Below are 18,449 nucleotides of genomic sequence, written 5' to 3'. Positions count from 1 at the left end.
AGTGAAGTACCTCGGTATTAGGTTAGATCAGTATTTATATTTCGACAGACATATAAATGCTGCTCTGACCAGGGCCAGAGGAGCCTTCGCTCTGATGAAACGGCTGTTTCTTAGCAGTCGGCTTGACCCCAGAGTGAAGGTAATTTGCTACATGGCCCTCATTTGGCCAATGATCGTTTATGGTTGGCCTGTGTGGTTCAACGTTGCCCCTTCCCAGATGAAGAAGTTTCGGGTGTTCAAGCGGCAGTGTTTACGACGCTGTACCGGCTTATATCGAACAGCCAAATCTTCTTATGTGCATTACTTTTCCAACGAGGTCCTATACAACGGGGCTCGAATCAACAGAATTGACAATTTCGTGATAAAACTCGTTCGAGGTCACATTCCAAGAGCTATGTCTTCGACCAACAATTTCATTTTCGGGGCGTTCTATTCCAAAAGAAAAGCATTGAAGGTATACCACAAAATCCCTTGCTTGAGAACTTAATTTTTAACACCTTACTAAAAGCTAATTATTATTCTTATTTTCTCATATTTTAAAAAGAAAACCTGAACGTTGAGTTTTCTTACTTCACAGTTTAAACCAGAAGTGGCGAAAAGTCTTCCATAAAAGAATATTCGCATCGCAAATATAATAAAAGACAAAACCTTTTTAAATATAATTACCTAATTTTATTTGATTCTTATTTTTTTTATTGAAACACTTAAAAATACCGTATGTACATTTTAAATTGATCCTTAAAGATACACAAGCTTAAGCTAACACAAAAAATATAATTGTTTACGAAACCAATCTGCTAGATTTATTAACTTACTTAGTGACTGTATACAGTTTTATATAGAGAGTTAAGAGGGAATTCACATGACAGCATAATTAAATTCTGTGTCGCACCGGCATAACAGCATACGGCTACAGCTACGACACCACACCACCAGTACTCTCAAAAATGGCCTCAGAGTTAATCGAATCCCACATCACTCCCACCACCCATCGTCAACCCTACGGATTCACATAGTTTCCCCAAAGGTTGTGATATTGGTAGGAACCAGCAGTGACCGATGTTGGTGCTGCTGAAACACCAGTATCCTGGTGATGGTAGTAGCAGTTTCCTCCTGGCATATTGAGCGATGCTCCTCCCGTCGTCGACGACGCAGACGACGACGACGACGTGGTTGTTGTTGTCGTTATTCTGTTGATGGAATTCTGGTGGTGGTGTTGGCTGGGTGAGTGCGAATTTATTCTATCGAGTGGTTGCAACTCGAGCAGAGACTCGACTTCGTTTTTGTAAGTCATGATACCGCCCAAAGAAGATGCCACACAACTGGAGGAGGTCGTCGTTGATGCGTTATGATAAGACTTTGGGGAAAGAGACGACGACGAAGGCGAGGAAGCAGACACCGGTATAGCACACATGTGACCTTGCGGCAGACCATCCAAATATTGGTCGATTTCTTTCGGATCGATGTCAGCATCTACGATAGATGGCGCCAAATAGTTGTGGCCCATTTGGTGGTGGTGCTGGTGATGGGTATGCAAATAATTAAGGGAAGCAATCGAGTGTGGCGACGCCGTTGATGTTGCATAGGACGCCGTTAGATCATGTTGCTGCTGCTGATGATGCATGCCGAGGTTTTGTTCTGGCAGAGATTGAGAATGCGACGTTTGGTTTTGAACGTGCTGCGGCTGCAAATAGTTATGAATGGCATATGTCCTGCCACTGCCTCCACCGCCGCCGCCGTTGTGGTGGGAAGAAGCCGAATCTAGTCCCAGAGACTGATGATGATGGTAACTGATGCCTGCACCCGGCAGAACTTCACCATTTCGATGGAATTCTAAGCTATTGCTCGAGTATTGAGGATGATGATCCGATGCACCCAGCGCATAATGTTCGGGCGAATTGTGTTCATTTTTGGCTAATGATGATGAAACTGATGAAGACGAAGTCGATGGAACTGACAGCGACATAACTAGAGGGGGTGGTGTGGCCATGGATCGATGAAGAACACTGCCAATAGTTGTGTATGGCGTGGCTGGGGGTGTTAAAGGATTTGCCTCACCCACAATTGACTGCCTGGAGCTTGACGTTGTGGAGCATGGTGAGTCCATTTGACGAACGTAATCGAATTTTCGAAACGATTCAGTGCTATCGGTGAGGGACTTCAAAAGGGAATCATGATGGTCGGTACCATTTGCATGGCTATATTGAGTTAATAGATTGCCATCACCGCAGCCAGTGTTTGTGTAATCCATCTCTGTTGATTGGTTTACAGAAGCCAGTCGAGTACCGGCACCGATACCAATACCGACAGCGGTACCAGTGCTTGTGTTTGAAATATCTACTCCTAGTCCTCCTGTGTTGAGGAATTGTCCACGGCAACCGAAACGATGGTTTTTGTTCATGTTCATGGGATCCATAATAGATTTTAGTTCGTTTCTGCGACTGATGGAATTACTACTCCTTTGATTATTGTTTGACTTTAGATTGCATTGCGATGCTTTTATATTATCACCGCTGCCAACGCTGTTCCCGTTGCTGCCGCTGCCGGTAGTTGAAGTGGATGATGGAATTGTTGAATTCGCAGAATTGGCTGTATTCGATTTGGCCTTCTTTCTGCGTGGTTGGTATTTGTAGTCGGGATGCTCTTGTTTGTGTGTTAGTCTCAGCTTTTCAGCAAATTCAATAAATGGTTTCTTGTCACTGTCCTTGAGGTTTCTGAAATAAAATGGAAAATAGATTTAAAGATTAATACACATCAATATTGTAAATAGTTTTTCAAAATGAATTCTAAGTTCTTTTTCTAAGCAAACAAAACCCCTATAAGCTTTCCACGATAAGAACATCTGAAGTTTTTTTTAAATTCACTTCCGAAACAATAAATTAAAAAAAAAACAAAGTCTCAAATCCCTGTTATAGATAGTACGCGCAGGTACTTATCATTGACACTTCTTTCTACCATCTGTATTTGCATATCACACGTGTTTGTTTACTTTTGCTATATTGACTTTTATTGAACTAAAATACAATTTCTCAACTTGTCATTTATCTAAGTATCTATAAATGATAGACTCATATAGTTTAAGGTACCACCAGCAATAGAACGATAATTGAATCAATAAACTCAGGATATCTACTAATTTAAGACAAACATCCTTTTCCTGAACTGTTAGAAAGTTCTGTTTTAAGACTTAAATTGAAACTAAACAATACTATCTTTTTAATAACGAAAGTGTAGCAAGAGTCTAAAGGGTGTTTTATTATTAAGTTGAAGCCATTCCAAAATGATTTAAAATTATATAACTGATGTTCGAAGGTAAGTTAAAATGGGAATTGGTTTGGAAAAACTTTATTTTAGCGTTAAAAATTGCACATTCAAAATTAGAATAATGCTTTTTTGAAAGATCATTTAAGATCAGCCAATTATTTCACAACTATAGAAAGGTATAAGAATACAAAACATTGGGTTTTCCAATGAAATAAAGTGCACGAATGGGTCGCATGAGCTCTGTTTCTAAATATTATTTATACTTTAAATTTTGCCTTTAAGTTTGTCTTCAAAAATTAAAATGTCATTTAATTAATGAAACAAACTACGATTTATTACATTATTTTTCGAAAATCGAGCGTTTTTTTAAAATCAATTTTGTAAATATAAAATTTTACAATTTTTAAAAAATGTAGTATGCATTTTTATTAATATACGTTTCGAGTTTGATTTTCGAAAAAAAAATGAAGACCCATTGTCGAGATATCGAATTTTGAACAAAAAAAGTTGTATTGTTCTTTAAAACTACAAAATAAAATTATAAATATTTTTAAAAATCGGTTCATTAGTTTTTGAGAAAACTTAAAAACAAAATAACGGTTCATTAGGAAGTACCCTATTTGAGCAATAAAAACATTTTTTTTTAATTGAAAGAAGCCAAGCTAAGAACATAAAAATAGAAAGAATTTAATACAAATCAGTTCGTTTTTGAGAAAAATCGAATTTTCGATTTTTACCAACAAAATTGTATGGGGACGGTTACTGAATTTCTGAATCTGCGAATCTGCTGAAGACCTTAATGTCCAAGTTTGAACCAAATCTGCTCAATGGTTTGGGTTGTAGAAACGAAGACAGAGAGACAAACAGAACGGTCGGAGTTGGGGGAACCACTTTTTTTGAAAAAATTCTCTGAAGCCTATTGTGAGCACATCTTTGAGAAAAAAGAGGCTGGGATGCTTCAAAGCTTTATTTGTTCTCCCAAGGACTTATACTTGTTCCAATTCTCTACAATGTGTTTACGTCTGTCTTTCCAACGACGAGGCGCATTTTTGGTTCTGTTAACAAGCAAAGTTGGCGTATACTGGACAAGACCAACCCACGCGAGGTTCACCAGGTGGATAATACATCCGTAAAAGGTTACCTTTAGTGTCGATTTTGGGCAGGATGCGCCGGCGTAATTGGTCCGTACTTTTTTGAAAACGACGTTAGTGAGACATTCACCGTCAACAGCGAGCGCTACATAACGATGATAAATAATTGCTTATGGCCCAAATTGAACCATATGGACCTAAACGATATGTGGTTCCAGTAGGACGGCGCGCGATTTATGTTTTTTGTGACCACAGAAAAGAAAAAAAACTTTTTATTTATTTTTTATTGGGCCACAGGCCTCTTACGCTTTATTTATTAATATTAAATATAACAAACTAAGAAACCAGAATGATCCGCCGTCCAAGCGTCGCTGCGATCATTGGGGTTACATACGTATTATTGGGCTCCGCTGATCGGTTATGACTTTGCTTTTATATTCTTTTAATGCTGACATTGCATTTAGTGGGTGATTGAGCTGTTGACCCTTTATTGCTGATGCCGCACTTATTGGTTGGAAGTGCTGTTGACCGTTATTAGCCGATGCTGCACTTTTTGGTTGATCGTGCTGTTGACCCTTCATTGCCGACGCTGCACTTATCGGTTGCATTGTAGTTGCTGCTATATCATATGTAACTCCTCCTCGGTTTGAGTAAGAATTCTCCTGAATTCTATAATTTACTTGTTTTACATTGTATGTTTTATTATACATTTTATTGCAAAAATAGGTTATGCTTACTGATATACAAATAATCATTATAATCATGCTAATGTTTATTACATATGATATATTTTTATGAAATCTTAACTCATTAATTTCTTTTATATTTTCAAAATTATTTAAAACAATATCATCAAAAGTAATGGTTTTCTTAAAAGAAGTATTAAAATTATTTTCGGGGTAAAAATATTTTTCTTGAACAATTGTTTTGTTATTATAAAAAATTTCTTTTAGCAAATATATTTGACAATTAAAAAAATTAATAAGATAATTGTTGTTTAATACAATTTCTCTGTCATCACAATTATGTTTTAATTTTTCTTTGTATGCATTTTTTACAATTAAAGTTTCATCATCTATTATTTGTATTTGAGTTTTGTTGTTATGTCTCAATTTACAATCTTTAGTTAGGATACAATGTTTGCTTGGTTTTAATTGTTGCACAGTTACATCATTTTGGTATACAAATGTTTTATTATTAATTTCTATTATATATTCGTTTTCGTAATCAATTTCAAAATGTTTATCATTTGGTAAAGGTAAAATTAACTTTTGTTCTACTGTTACATAATTTCTTGGAATTTTAATGGCGATTATGAGAAATTTGTTTTTGTATTCTAGTACACCCATTTTAATTAATTTAAGTTTATGTAAATCAATTTCATATTCATTTAGTTCTTCCAATGTCAATATACTGGGGTGTATTATATTATATTTTGCCGATACAACATTATCTTGAATTTGATTTACTTTATTTTCTATAAAACGTAATTTTGTCATTTGATCTAAAAATAATTGGTTTTTTACAATTTTTGAAATAGAATTTTGTATTCTGTTATAAGTATTCAGTATTTTTTCTCTATCATCTAAAATTGTTTTTTTTAATGTTTCTATCGATTCATTAAAATTTGTATTTATTTTAATTTGTTCATTTATTGCATCAATTGCATTATGGCTGTTTTCTTCTGATATTCTTAAATAGTTCCAAATTTGTTCCCTATCTTCATTATCCATGGTTCCGAAGAGCCATCTTTCTACGTTTCCGACTACGTTTATTAAACCTCTTCTAAATCTTCTCTGTTCTTTAGGTGTAATCGACTTAATTTTTGCTATAATTGTTTCTATTTCTTTAAATATCATATCTTTGTTTTCGATCTGTAAGTGTTTAATGTTAGTTTGTATGAGTGTTATTGTGTTCAGAATTTCTTCTGGGTCTATAATATGTAGAATTGTATTTGTTTGGTTAGTAATTTCTAGATCTTTAATTTTTATTTTTAAATAACCTGTTTGTTCATTAATTAGTGTTGTTTGAAGTATGCCTTGTGTTGTTTGTGCTACTAATAGTACTAGGAGCATTATTACCTGAAAATTTATAAGGTCTTTTAATATTGCTAATGTGTACGTTATTGAGATTTTTAATTTTATTTCTAGGTTGTTTTTTATGTCGAACATTTTTGTAATTTTTGATTGGTCCTACTTCTCTTTTTTCTGAATATGTTTCGCGTTTTTCATTAAGTTTGTTAATTTTCTTAACTTTCGTTTGTTGGATTCTTTCATAAAGTACTAATTCATCAATTTCTTCTTTAGCTATTTTAGGTGTGGTTTTTATCGTGGAATGATATCTGTTGTTATAATTATCTAGAACTAATTGCAATTTCATTTCTATTGATAAATCTTTTTCTTCAATGCCTGTTATTTTTTCTAAAATAGTTGAATGCAATCTTTCAATATCCGCATTCCCTGTGTGGCTATTAGGTTTCGTGAAGTGTATTTCGACCTCGCTTCTATTAAGAAAATCTAAAATATGTTCTGATTTGAATTCGTTATCTGATATTATTTTTTTTGGTTTACCGAATTTTGAGAAATGTTCAATAATAATTGCTTTTTTACTTCTCCAATTTCTATCGGTTATTACATACCCTACTGCAAATTTTGTAAGTTTGTCGATTATAGTTAGAAATGCTTTTTTCTCAATGTGAAATATATCTAAATGTATTATTTCATTTTTATGTTTTGGGGTCTCTGTTAAGTTATATTTTGGTTTAATGGGATTCCTATCGTATTTTATTTCCTGACACTTTTTGCAATTGTTAATTACTATCTGTATTTGCTCGTGAAGTTTAGGGAAAAAATTTTTTTCTTTCAGCGTGTAGTATGTTTCGTTTATACCACTGTGCATAGATTCTTTAGTGTGATAGAGGGAAATCTGTTTGTGAATCTCCTCCTCGGTTTTGATTTCGGCTGCTCTTTTAGTACATTTAATGAATTTTATTTTGTTGTTCATGGAGAATAATTGAATTATAACTTGTTGAACTTTATTATAGTCATGATCTTCTACCTCAGAATATATACCTGTTGTTCCTTTCTTAGTTACTCTAATTAGAACATCTTTTATTTTGTCCACTCCTTCAAGAGGATTCAGATATATAATTCTACGTTCATGCAATATTTCTATTTCGTTTGTTATTCTACTGTAAGTTAGGATTAATTGCGTTTTATATTTGTTAACAATTTCCTCTTTTATTCCTATATGATCTAAATGCTGTTCCTCGACTGAATGAATTGTTTCCGTAAGCTCCATATTAGATTCTGAATCATTATCCTCGTTTATTTTGGGAGTGTTTTCTAATCTACTTAGGAAATCTGCTACTTTATTCTCTTTCCCTTTTAAATATTCGATTTCAAAATTATACTCTTGAAGTTTCAAAAGCCATCTTTGATTTCGTTGGGAGAACTCCTTTCCTTTATATTTGCTATTTAGATATTTTATTGGAATATGATCAGTTACAATTTTAAAATGATTTCCATATAAATATGGTCGATAATAGTTGACTGAGTAAACAATTGCCAGGAACTCTTTATCTGTTACACTGTACTTTTGTTCGTGTTTATTAAGGGTTCTGGATACGAAGCATACCGGGTGCCCGTTTTGAGATAGAACAGCGCCAATGGCATAATTGCTTGCGTCTGTTGTAACTACAAAGGGTTTGTCATATTCAGGATATTTTAAAATTGGATGTGAAGTTATTAAATCTTTAAGGTTTTCGAATGCTGAAATATATTGAGGGTCTTTAATATTAATTGTTTCACCTTTTTTCAAATATCTTATCATAGGATAAGCAATCTTAGCATAATCCCTTACGAATTTTCTGTAGTACCCAGTCATCCCTAGGAAACCTTTAAGTTGTTTCTCTGTTTTTGGTATCTTTAAGTTATCAATTTCTTTTACTTTGCTAGGATTTGGTTTAATCCCTTCCTTAGTCAAAATATGACCGAGAAATTCAGTATCTCTTTTCATAAAGCTACACTTATCTGCTTGTATTTTAAGGTTATGATCTTGTAATTTTTTAAATATTTTTTCTAGAGAATGCATATGTTCTTCTAATGTTGTAGAGAATATTAAAATATCGTCTAAGTAGACTACGCATATTTTATTTATATAATCACGTAAGATATTGTTCATAAGTCTCTGAAACGTTGCAGGTGCATTCTTTAACCCGAATGGCATCCTGATGTATTCATATAGACCCGCTGGAGTAACGAACGCTGTCTTTTCAATGTCTTCTGGTGCAACTAAGATCTGGTGGTAACCTTTTGCCAGATCTAATGTGCTGAAGTACTGTGATTTCCCTAACTTATCCAATATACTGTCTATATTGGGAATTGGGTATTTATCATCTACGGTTACTTGGTTCAACTTTCTATAATCAACGACAATCCTGTATTTTTGTATGCCGGTATTGTCAAGTTTTTTCGGAATATATATTGGTGAACTGTAACGACTGTTACTCTTTCGAATGATTCCTTGTTTCTCCATTTCTTCCATCTGCCTACGCACTTCGACTTCATGTTTTGGTGGATACCTATATAGTTTAGAGTTAATTTGTTGGTCTGTGGTAGTTTTTATTTCGTGAACTACTGTAGTAGTGTTTGTTAATTGATCGCCTTCTTTGAAAATCAATTTTTTATATTTATTTAAAAGCTTTTCTACAGACTCTTGTTCTATTTCATTGAGGTGATTTGTTTGAATGTTACAAACTTCACTTATTTCCAACACATTAACTTCTTCAAGTAATGTGGTTAAGAATGGAAGATGTATACCATTTACTAAAATAACTTCCTCATTTTTTAAGTCTATAGTTTTTGCATTGTTCCTTATCCAATCCATTCCTATTAGGAAATCGTAAGGTTTATTTAATTCTACTTTTGTCCATTTCATTCTTGCATTGCAAGGCTGATTAAATTGTATTGGACATTTTGTTTTTACTTGTGCTGTTTCGTTAACAATACCATTAATAGTATTAATTTGAATTGGTGTATCGTTAATATATTCGTAAAGATTTGAGGGAACTCTAGTTGAATTTAATAGGCTAATGGTTGATCCTGTGTCAATCAATGCTATATAATCTGTTTTTTCAAAAGTTAATTGTATGCACATTTTTCTTGAATCCGAGGCTAGTTGATAAAAAACTCGTGATTCTCTATTTGATTGGTTTCTTCTTTATTACTTAAATAGTCAACTTCCATAGGTTCTATTCTAGCCTGTCTTGATCTATGTTGACCTGAATTTTGAATGTTTTGGGGATGGTTATTATACCCATTATTTCTAGCTTGGCCTGATGCATTATTATTTCTTATTTGTCCCGTCGGGCTATTCCCATTAGGTTGATTTTGATAACTGTTTCTATTAACTTGATTTTGATTCGTATAGTTATTGTTTCTATTAGGATATTGATTAGTGTAATTATTGTTTTTAAAAGGATTTTGATTAGTGTTAGTATTGTTTTTATTTGGATTAGTGTAATTGTGTCTGTTGTTTTGGAAATTTTGAGGAGTTGTGTTTTGGAAATGATTTCTATGTTCAATGTTGTGTGTTCTATCTGATCGTAAATTATATTCATCCTGACCTATATATTTAAACAAAATTGTTCTAATTTTTGATAAATTGTATTCATTGTAAATCTCTGCAGCTAAAGCTCCTGCTGTTACATCTTTTATTTTTAGAATTAATGCACTATTTAGACAGTTAGCAATTTCTAAACCATTTTTATTGAATGTTGCACATTCTGTTATATAATTAATAATATTTTGTATCTTATCTAATAATTGACTTATACTATATACCTTTATACTATTAATGCTTCTCAGGATTGTTGCTTCGTCTTTGGTTGGCCGGAAGTGTATCTTCAGTTTTTGCTTGCATTCCTCCCACGATGCTGGTGCTTCAATTGCTAGGAAGTTCTTTGCGATTCCTCCGATTTTCTCATTGTAGACAACAGCAAACACTTCGTTAATATTTACCGGTCCAAATTCTTCTATAATTTGGTCTATCGTCGCGATAAAAGAAGGTAACGTGCCTTGCTTTCCCGTAAAGTTCTCTACATATTTTAAACGTTTTTCTATTGTAACTCTTATGTTCCGCACTGCATTATTCTGACTGTTTAGAATTTCAGTCAGTGTTAGTAGACATTGTTCCATTATAGGTTGTGCCATTTTGGTTTTTTAATTTTTTTAAAGTGATTATTAGATTCTTACAGTCACTTTATTATAATCACAGTTTTCACTTCGATAACACAAGGTTTTTGGTTTTTAATTTTTTAAAGTGATTATTAGATTCTTACAGTTACTTTATTATAATCACAGTTTTCACTTCGATAACACAAGGTTTTTGGTTTCGGATGCGATTATTAGCTTCTTAAAGTCACTTTATTATAATCACATACACTTTGATATTCCGTGGTTATTGGTTTCGGATGCGACTATTAGCTTCTTAAAGTCACTTTATTATAATCACATACACTTTGATAATCCGTGGTTATTGTTTCTTATTGAAAAGTTTATTTCTAAAACAAAACACTGAGATTTCTATTTTTTTTCGTTTCACTATCCTCTAATTTATATTATAGAGGACAACCGACTGCGCCATTTATGTTTTTTGTGACCACAGAAAAGAAAAAAAACTTTTTATTTATTTTTTATTGGGCCACAGGCCTCTTACGCTTTATTTATTAATATTAAATATAACAAACTAAGAAACCAGAATGATCCGCCGTCCAAGCGTCGCTGCGATCATTGGGGTTACATACGTATTATTGGGCTCCGCTGATCGGTTATGACTTTGCTTTTATATTCTTTTAATGCTGACATTGCATTTAGTGGGTGATTGAGCTGTTGACCCTTTATTGCTGATGCCGCACTTATTGGTTGGAAGTGCTGTTGACCGTTATTAGCCGATGCTGCACTTTTTGGTTGATCGTGCTGTTGACCCTTCATTGCCGACGCTGCACTTATCGGTTGCATTGTAGTTGCTGCTATATCATATGTAACTCGCGCGGCGCTACGTACCACTATAGGAAAGTTTTTCAAAAAAAAACATACAATTCAGAAAAATGCATGAATAATATAATATAATTTTTGAAGATTATTTTATGCAAATGTTGAACTTAACTGCACCTCAAATGGTCCATCCGCTTAGTCCAATTTTGGTGTACTCTTTTTTTAACATTTCGGTCGGTATCTTACGAATAAATGTTTTAATGTTGTCTTCCAATGCGTCAATTAAAGCTGGTTTGTCTGTAAAGACATGAGCTTTAACACAGGCCCACAAAAAATAGTCTTAAGGCTTTAAATTACACGATCTAGGCGGTCAATTGAACAATCCCTAACGTAGAATAAAATGTTCACTGAACTCGTTTCTCAATAAGGGGTGTTGTGTGGCATGTTGGGCCGTCTTGTTGAAACCACGTGACATTCAAGTCAATTTCTTGCATTTTGGGCAAAACAAGTTGGATATCATCTCACGGGAGCGCTCACCATTCACAGTTACGTTACTATTCGCATCATCTTTAAAGAATTACGGTCCAATGATGCCAAACTGTGAATTTTTCTGGATTCATTGGTAGTTCTTGCAATGCTTATGGCATGTCATTCTTTGAAAACTCCCACTGTCCATTTTCCGCAAAATTTAAATAAACACACCAAGTTCATGCAAATTTCAAATTTATATTTCCTCAAAACACCCTAAGTTCTACGATGCACCATATTAAAAATATAAAGAATTAAATCTCCCAAAATCTATTAATTTCATATTGGTTTCAAACTTTAAATGCAAATATCTCAAATGGACTAAGGGAGTTTTAATAGAACTGCGGCAATATTCACTCCGAAATCGACAATTCTGCTTATTTACGTACCCATTCAGCCAAAAATGAGCTTCAATAGCCCGAATAGCCACTTCAGAGGTCGATTAAACTGACCATAAAATGGCGCACGATTAACTTTTTTAACAGAGCACACATTTTGATAATAAAACTCAGTAATTTTTAAGCGTTGTTCGTTTGTAGGACGATTCATAGTTAAATTATAGACCAAACTTAAGATGTTTGACAGTGAAACAAAACACGAAATGTACGTCAGCTAATTCAACCAGTGCAGTGTTGCCAAAAAGATAATAGCTAAAATTTCACCCTTTATTTTCTGAATGTTGAAAATATTATTTTTTATAAAATGAAATTAGTTTGAAGTAAATTTCTTTAATTTTTAAACGATATTTGAGTCGAAAATCAATTTTAACTTACTTCAAATAATGTTTTTTAGGTTTTTATTTTTTGTAAAAAACTTTCCATTCGATTTTTTCAAAATTTTACCAGATGTCGAAAACGTTCATTTTCGTTGCATAAATTATTTTCAAAATAAAATATTTTTTTTCTGGGAGGGAGGGAAGAGGGAGGCGACCCACACTGATTTCTTCCCATCCCCGTCTATCGATTTGTTAAAAAAATTGTCAGTTGAATTATTCTTACAAAATTTAAAATTACCAACAATATTTTTCATATAAGCAAATAGTTTAGTTTAAAAATCTAGTTTTGTCAGTTTAAGCAGTTTAAGCATTTGTTAATTTTTTACAAATTGGATAAAAGAAATTAATTTGAGAGATATCAAGAACCGAACATCAATTTTTACCAAATTTGCGTACCATTTGTAGATTTTATGTGTGATTTTTATTAAAGAAAAATACTGAATATCGAAAACAATATTTTTTGTTAAATAAAAAGAGTTTTAAGACAATATTATTAATTTTTAAAAGATTTTTGAGTCGAAAGTAAATGTTTACCAAGTTAAGTATTGATTTTTTGTTAGGTTTTAATTTTTTGCAAAAAAAAACAGTCAATTAGATTTTCCTCAAAATTTTACTGAGTATTGAAAACCATATTTTTCAAAAGATAAAAGTAGTTTAAAGCCAATATATCAAAGTCTTGAAAAGATATTTGAGTCGAAAATCAATTTTTACCAAATTTTATAAATTTTATTTTTTGTAAAAAAATTGTCAATTCAATTTTTCTCAAATTTGTACCGAATATTGAAAACAATATTTCTTATTAGTAAAAAAGATATTTAAGTCGAAATTGAATTTTTACCAACTTTGAGCAATTTTGTTTAGGTTTTTATTTTTTATAAAAAAACTGTCAATTCTACTTTTCTCAAAATTTCACTAACGTTATTTTTTGCTGGACAAAATACTATGGAGGTGAACTCATTTTGTATTCGTCAAATTTTCGAGGTGACAAATTTTTTCAGTTTTTTTTTTATTTAAAAAAAAACGGTTATTGCATTTTTTTAAAATATAAAATTTAATTCAAGTCTTTAGCGTTTTTGGTTCCTAAGATATTTAGCAGTAACCAAAATTTTCAATTTTTTTTAATGGTTAGTGCGTTGCACTTTTATCCGAAAGTTTTTTTTTGCGAGGAATTGACAAATTCTCCAAGAGTAATTCTTGTCATGAAAAGTTCTTTCTCAAATTTGCTGTTCGGATTCGGCTTAAATCTGTAGTTCCTTCCATCCCTGACAACAGTACTCAAATGAATGGAGAGTTGTCACTGTTGCGCCACTTAATTATTAGTGTCTACTACGTTTAACCAGTGGCGTCTTTAGGCATGGGCCCGGTAGGCCAGGGCCCTGGAATTATTTGGCCCCCAAATCCACTAACTCAAATGATGATTTGCAAAATGATGAGTTGTACTATAATGAGTCGGATAGAACAATTTTCCTCTCTGTTCAATGGAAGGAATAATATGTTCTTTATCTCTCGCTCTACTCATCTTCACAGTGCTCATCTGCGTGTGTCCTTGTTTGCTTGGAGTAGGTTTCTCCTAACGAAACCATTGAGTCATCTTACAATGGAAATTATTTGGGAAGCCTGGAACTTTTAGGTGAATTTCATTCATTCATAGCAGATCATTTAAAAAAAGGTGGGAACTCCTATTTATAAGCAAATAATTGAAACGTATTCATTGATATAATGGGAAAACAAGTCCTAGTGAAAATTTTACGTGAAATTAGATCGGAAAAATATTTTTCCCTAAGTGTTGACTGTACACTTATATCGACCTGTTGACTTTTGTAATTCGGTATTTTAAAAATTGTGTTCCCATCGATTAAATTAATTAAATTGTAACAGTGCCGGATTTAGCTTTTTTGGGCCCTAGGCTTGAAGAGTAAATGGTGCCCCCTTTGCATATATTCTCTTATATTGTATGGCTTACTTTATACAGAATTAAACACCTACTTAAGAGAATAAATTACAACGGTTTCCATAAAACTAAAATTAATTTTATTTATATTGGTAGTTACAAGAATAACACCAAACGCTGGGCTCAGGCTAAAACGTTGACTTTTTAATTGCTTGTGCAAAGAAAATCAAGTCGTTCAGAAATTTGTTTATATGTTTGACCTCTGGAATCCATTTGTATTTTTAACTTATTGATAATAATATAAAAAGCGTTTGTTCTAAACTTATCCTTCGGGCTTAAACCCATTAGCCATTTGTTTGCGAATTCGTTTTCGTGTAATCATGTAGCTGCCATCAGGTAGACGTTCCTTAGAGCTCATTTCAATAGTGTCGAAATTGCATATGGTTTTATCAGAAGAATTTTCTGTTGCATCCCTTTATACTGACCGGACATATTTGGAGCATAGTCGAATATTTTGCTCTTTCAAAATTGATATGTTATGTTCACTCAGATACTTGAATGCTTGATTAGCAATACCGGATCCAGTATTAAAATGCATCTCCAAAAACGTTAAGAAGCGTTCAATGCCATCTTTAACATACCGCATAACAATACTCAATTGATCCACATGAGACAAATCTGTAGGTTCTACTACAGACAAGCTTAAACACCCAAAAATATTTATTTGTTTAATGATTTCCTCGCGAACTCTTTGAGCCATTATTTCAATCAATTCTTCATACATAGTTTTAGATAGATATGAAGTTGCTTCTGAACCAGGATGTCTGAATTTTGAAATATGAGTAGACAAGAAAGAAATTTGCTATTCATCCATCATCGCTTCTTTATGAGAGCTTGGTTTTTTATGATTACTTAATAAATAAAATTTGCTATTCATCCATCATCGCTTCTTTATGAGAGCTTGGTTTTTTATGATAACTTATCGCATTTACCAATCAGAAAAACCTTCATGATTTATAAAAGTTATTCCTGGCCTACTGTAATCAGGAAATAGCTTACAATAAAAGCAGAACAACGCTCCTTTTGAGATGGAATTATAAATCCATTCACGTTGATAGTTCTCGCCATTTGCTTTTTACCAATAAAAAAAGACGATTGGCAAACTCTTATTTTACCTTCTGCGTATGTTCGTTGAGATTTATTGCATTTGATAGGTCCAGAGTCGATCCAATATTCAATATCATCAGCGGAAAATTTATTTCATAGCGCAGGGTCAGGATTTGTATTTTCATTAACTTTTTTTATTTCATTCGTTTCAGTTCCCGATTTTCCATTGTTTATCATACTCTCCGATCCAAATGGAACGTCATCTACATTTTCATAAGTACCTTAATTGGAAGATTTGTGAAAATTCTATGAGCAATAAAGATTCAGTTGCTTTTACTTACTTTAGTGGCCCCTTTTTTCTCGATGTCCCAGGCCAGGGCCTGGTTGCCCTAAGGATAAACCCTGGGCTGAGCGTAAATCTTAATATTTGGCTGACTTAAAATTGACATTTCTGGAAAATCATGATATTTTAATAGAGGATTGTAGAAGACAAAGCTATGAAAATGCGTCTATGCGGGAAAATATTCTGGTTTTGAAGCAAGATTAAAATAGAAGTGCCACCTTTGAAACTTGTGCAGCACATTCTCTTAACTTAGTAGTCCTTTATGCGGCTGATAGTGTGCAGGAGGCAACAAGTTTATTTCAAGTGGGTCAAAAAATATACAACTTTTTTTCTGCTTCTACCCATCGCTGGAATAAATTGAAGGAATGTTAAGGTTCACATAGAGTTCTTAAAAGTCTTTCTGAAGCAAGATTGTCTGCACGAGCCGATGCAGTTAAAGCGGTCCATCATATTTCTAGAGATCCAGAGCAAGCTCCAGACATAAACTTTTCTAAGAAAATGTCAAAACTGGAGTTAATCATCTTAACAGAAATTTGGAGCACAATATTAGAAAGAATTCATAAAACCAGCAAGAGCCTTCAAAAAAAACTATTGACGTTGCTGCCAATTTGCTTTGTTCACTGTGTTCTTTTATAAATGATCCAAGGGAGAAATTTGATAAATTTAAAGCGTGTGCCAAAATTCAGAATTCGGATGCTAATTATAAAAACTTAATGCAACGAAAACTAGTACGAAGTTCCCGTGCCACATACTTTGTTGGTAAACTGTAAAGAAAAATGTTCAACTTTTAAAGCTAAATTAAAAACAAATTAAAAAAGCATAAAAAAACATCTGTTTTATGTTTTTATAGTTCTTTTGAAAAAATAAAAATATTAAAAAAACGCAAATTCAGTTTAAAGTGATTTTTTTAACGTAAGGAATTAAAAAAATTGTATTTTTTTTCACCCCCAAATCCTATTGGGCCCAGTGCCCCCAAAAGTCTAAAGAAGCACCTGCGTTTAACAACCTTTCAGTGAGATTCTTAGTTCCTGGACATGCGACTGCGACTGTTCAAACAAAATTTAATTTTTAAACATTTAAATATTTAATGTAGGAAGCTAGATAGGTACTATATGGACCTAAAGTACAAGTCCTCTTTAACATTTAGATATTCCAAAAAAAAACAACTCATACATAAACTTTTATATGCATAACGTTTGTAGGCATATACGAGTATACCCTTTTCAAATTTCATAGACATTATTGATGATTTGATACTTGAAAAATATGTAATAGTATATACATTACAATGATTTATGTATATAGAGGAAATAATGTCCACTTCAATGTTCGGAAAAAGGATTTTTCAGAAGTAATGTACATATGGAAAATTCCACACCACGTTCATTTATTCAACAGATTGATATTTTTTGTTCAAATATTTTTAAAAACCTAAAGATCAACATTTTCCGAATACGTAATTGAGTTTTAAATAAAGGAAAGAGTAACAAAAATTAACATCAAAAAACCATCATAGAACTAACCAAAATGAAATAAATATAATCACGCCATATTTTTATTTTATTATTGAAAAAATTATTTTTATTATTTTTGAAACAGAAAATCATTCAACTGTAGCTTAAAGCAAATATTTTCTCCCCTTTAGCTAAACACTCACATACACACACCGACAATGAATGGATGTATCGGTTACAGAAGGTTCAACTCTTGTAACTGTAATTTAATTTAACCATGAACTTCCTGTGGGAGTTGAGCAGGACTCTCTACGAATATAAAGGGTGAAGGAGTACAACAGTTGAAAATGAAAATGCTTCCTATTGAACACACAAAACAAAAATCTGAATAAACTTGGGGTTTGTATATGCAACAAATAAAAATAAAAGAAATCTGGCAATAGGTTTAATGCAGGAAGCTTTAGCAGGGCACGTAGAGCAAATCTGAAGAAAAAAATATGCATATATATACAAATATAGGTACATATATAATACTATTCCTTGGTTCTTTCGAAACCATATTCTCTGTTGGACAAAGTAAAAAGATTCAACTATTCCACAACCTGTTCTCTGGGGACGTAACAGACCTGTGCCAGGGAATGTTAGCATAGTCCAGGAGATAACCAGTTGCATTGTTCCACTTCACTTAAGCAACTCAACCGTAGTACTCGTGTTATTAGGAATTGTCATCTGTATAACCTTGAGTCCAATCTCGGTTATATTATTATGTACAGAGCTTCTTTTGTATGCCAAACTTCACGCATGTGATATCAATATTTCCCACTCATTTGAACAGACATTCGCTGTGTTTTTGAAGAAATGTTTTATTATAGGTGTTTTATTTGAGCTCGAGGATTGTTGTTGTAAACTTCCCCTTTGAAGTAGCCAGATACAAAAAATCCATGAGGGTTAAGTCGGGGGACCTCGTGGCCACAGAACGTCCCCAAAGCGACTGAAAAGTT

The 18,449-nt window shown here is 32.9% G+C and overlaps 1 protein-coding gene across 1 annotated transcript in view; it reads right to left on the bottom strand.

Moving 5' to 3' along the window:
* Positions 1 to 652: 652 nt before the first annotated feature.
* LOC129940978 (transcription factor SOX-9) overlaps positions 653 to 18,449 on the bottom strand; it is a 120,600-nt gene continuing 102,803 nt past the window's right edge. Inside the window, exon 3 of the mRNA XM_056049511.1 lies at positions 653 to 2,714. Coding sequence (XP_055905486.1) covers positions 1,001 to 2,714 — 1,714 coding nt within the window. The 3' untranslated portion in view covers positions 653 to 1,000. The remainder of the gene's footprint in view (positions 2,715 to 18,449) is intronic.

This window comes from Eupeodes corollae, chromosome 1 (genome assembly GCF_945859685.1).
Source record: "Eupeodes corollae chromosome 1, idEupCoro1.1, whole genome shotgun sequence".
Lineage (NCBI taxonomy): Eukaryota > Metazoa > Arthropoda > Insecta > Diptera > Syrphidae > Eupeodes > Eupeodes corollae.
This window is presented reverse-complemented; position numbering and strand designations above follow the sequence as displayed.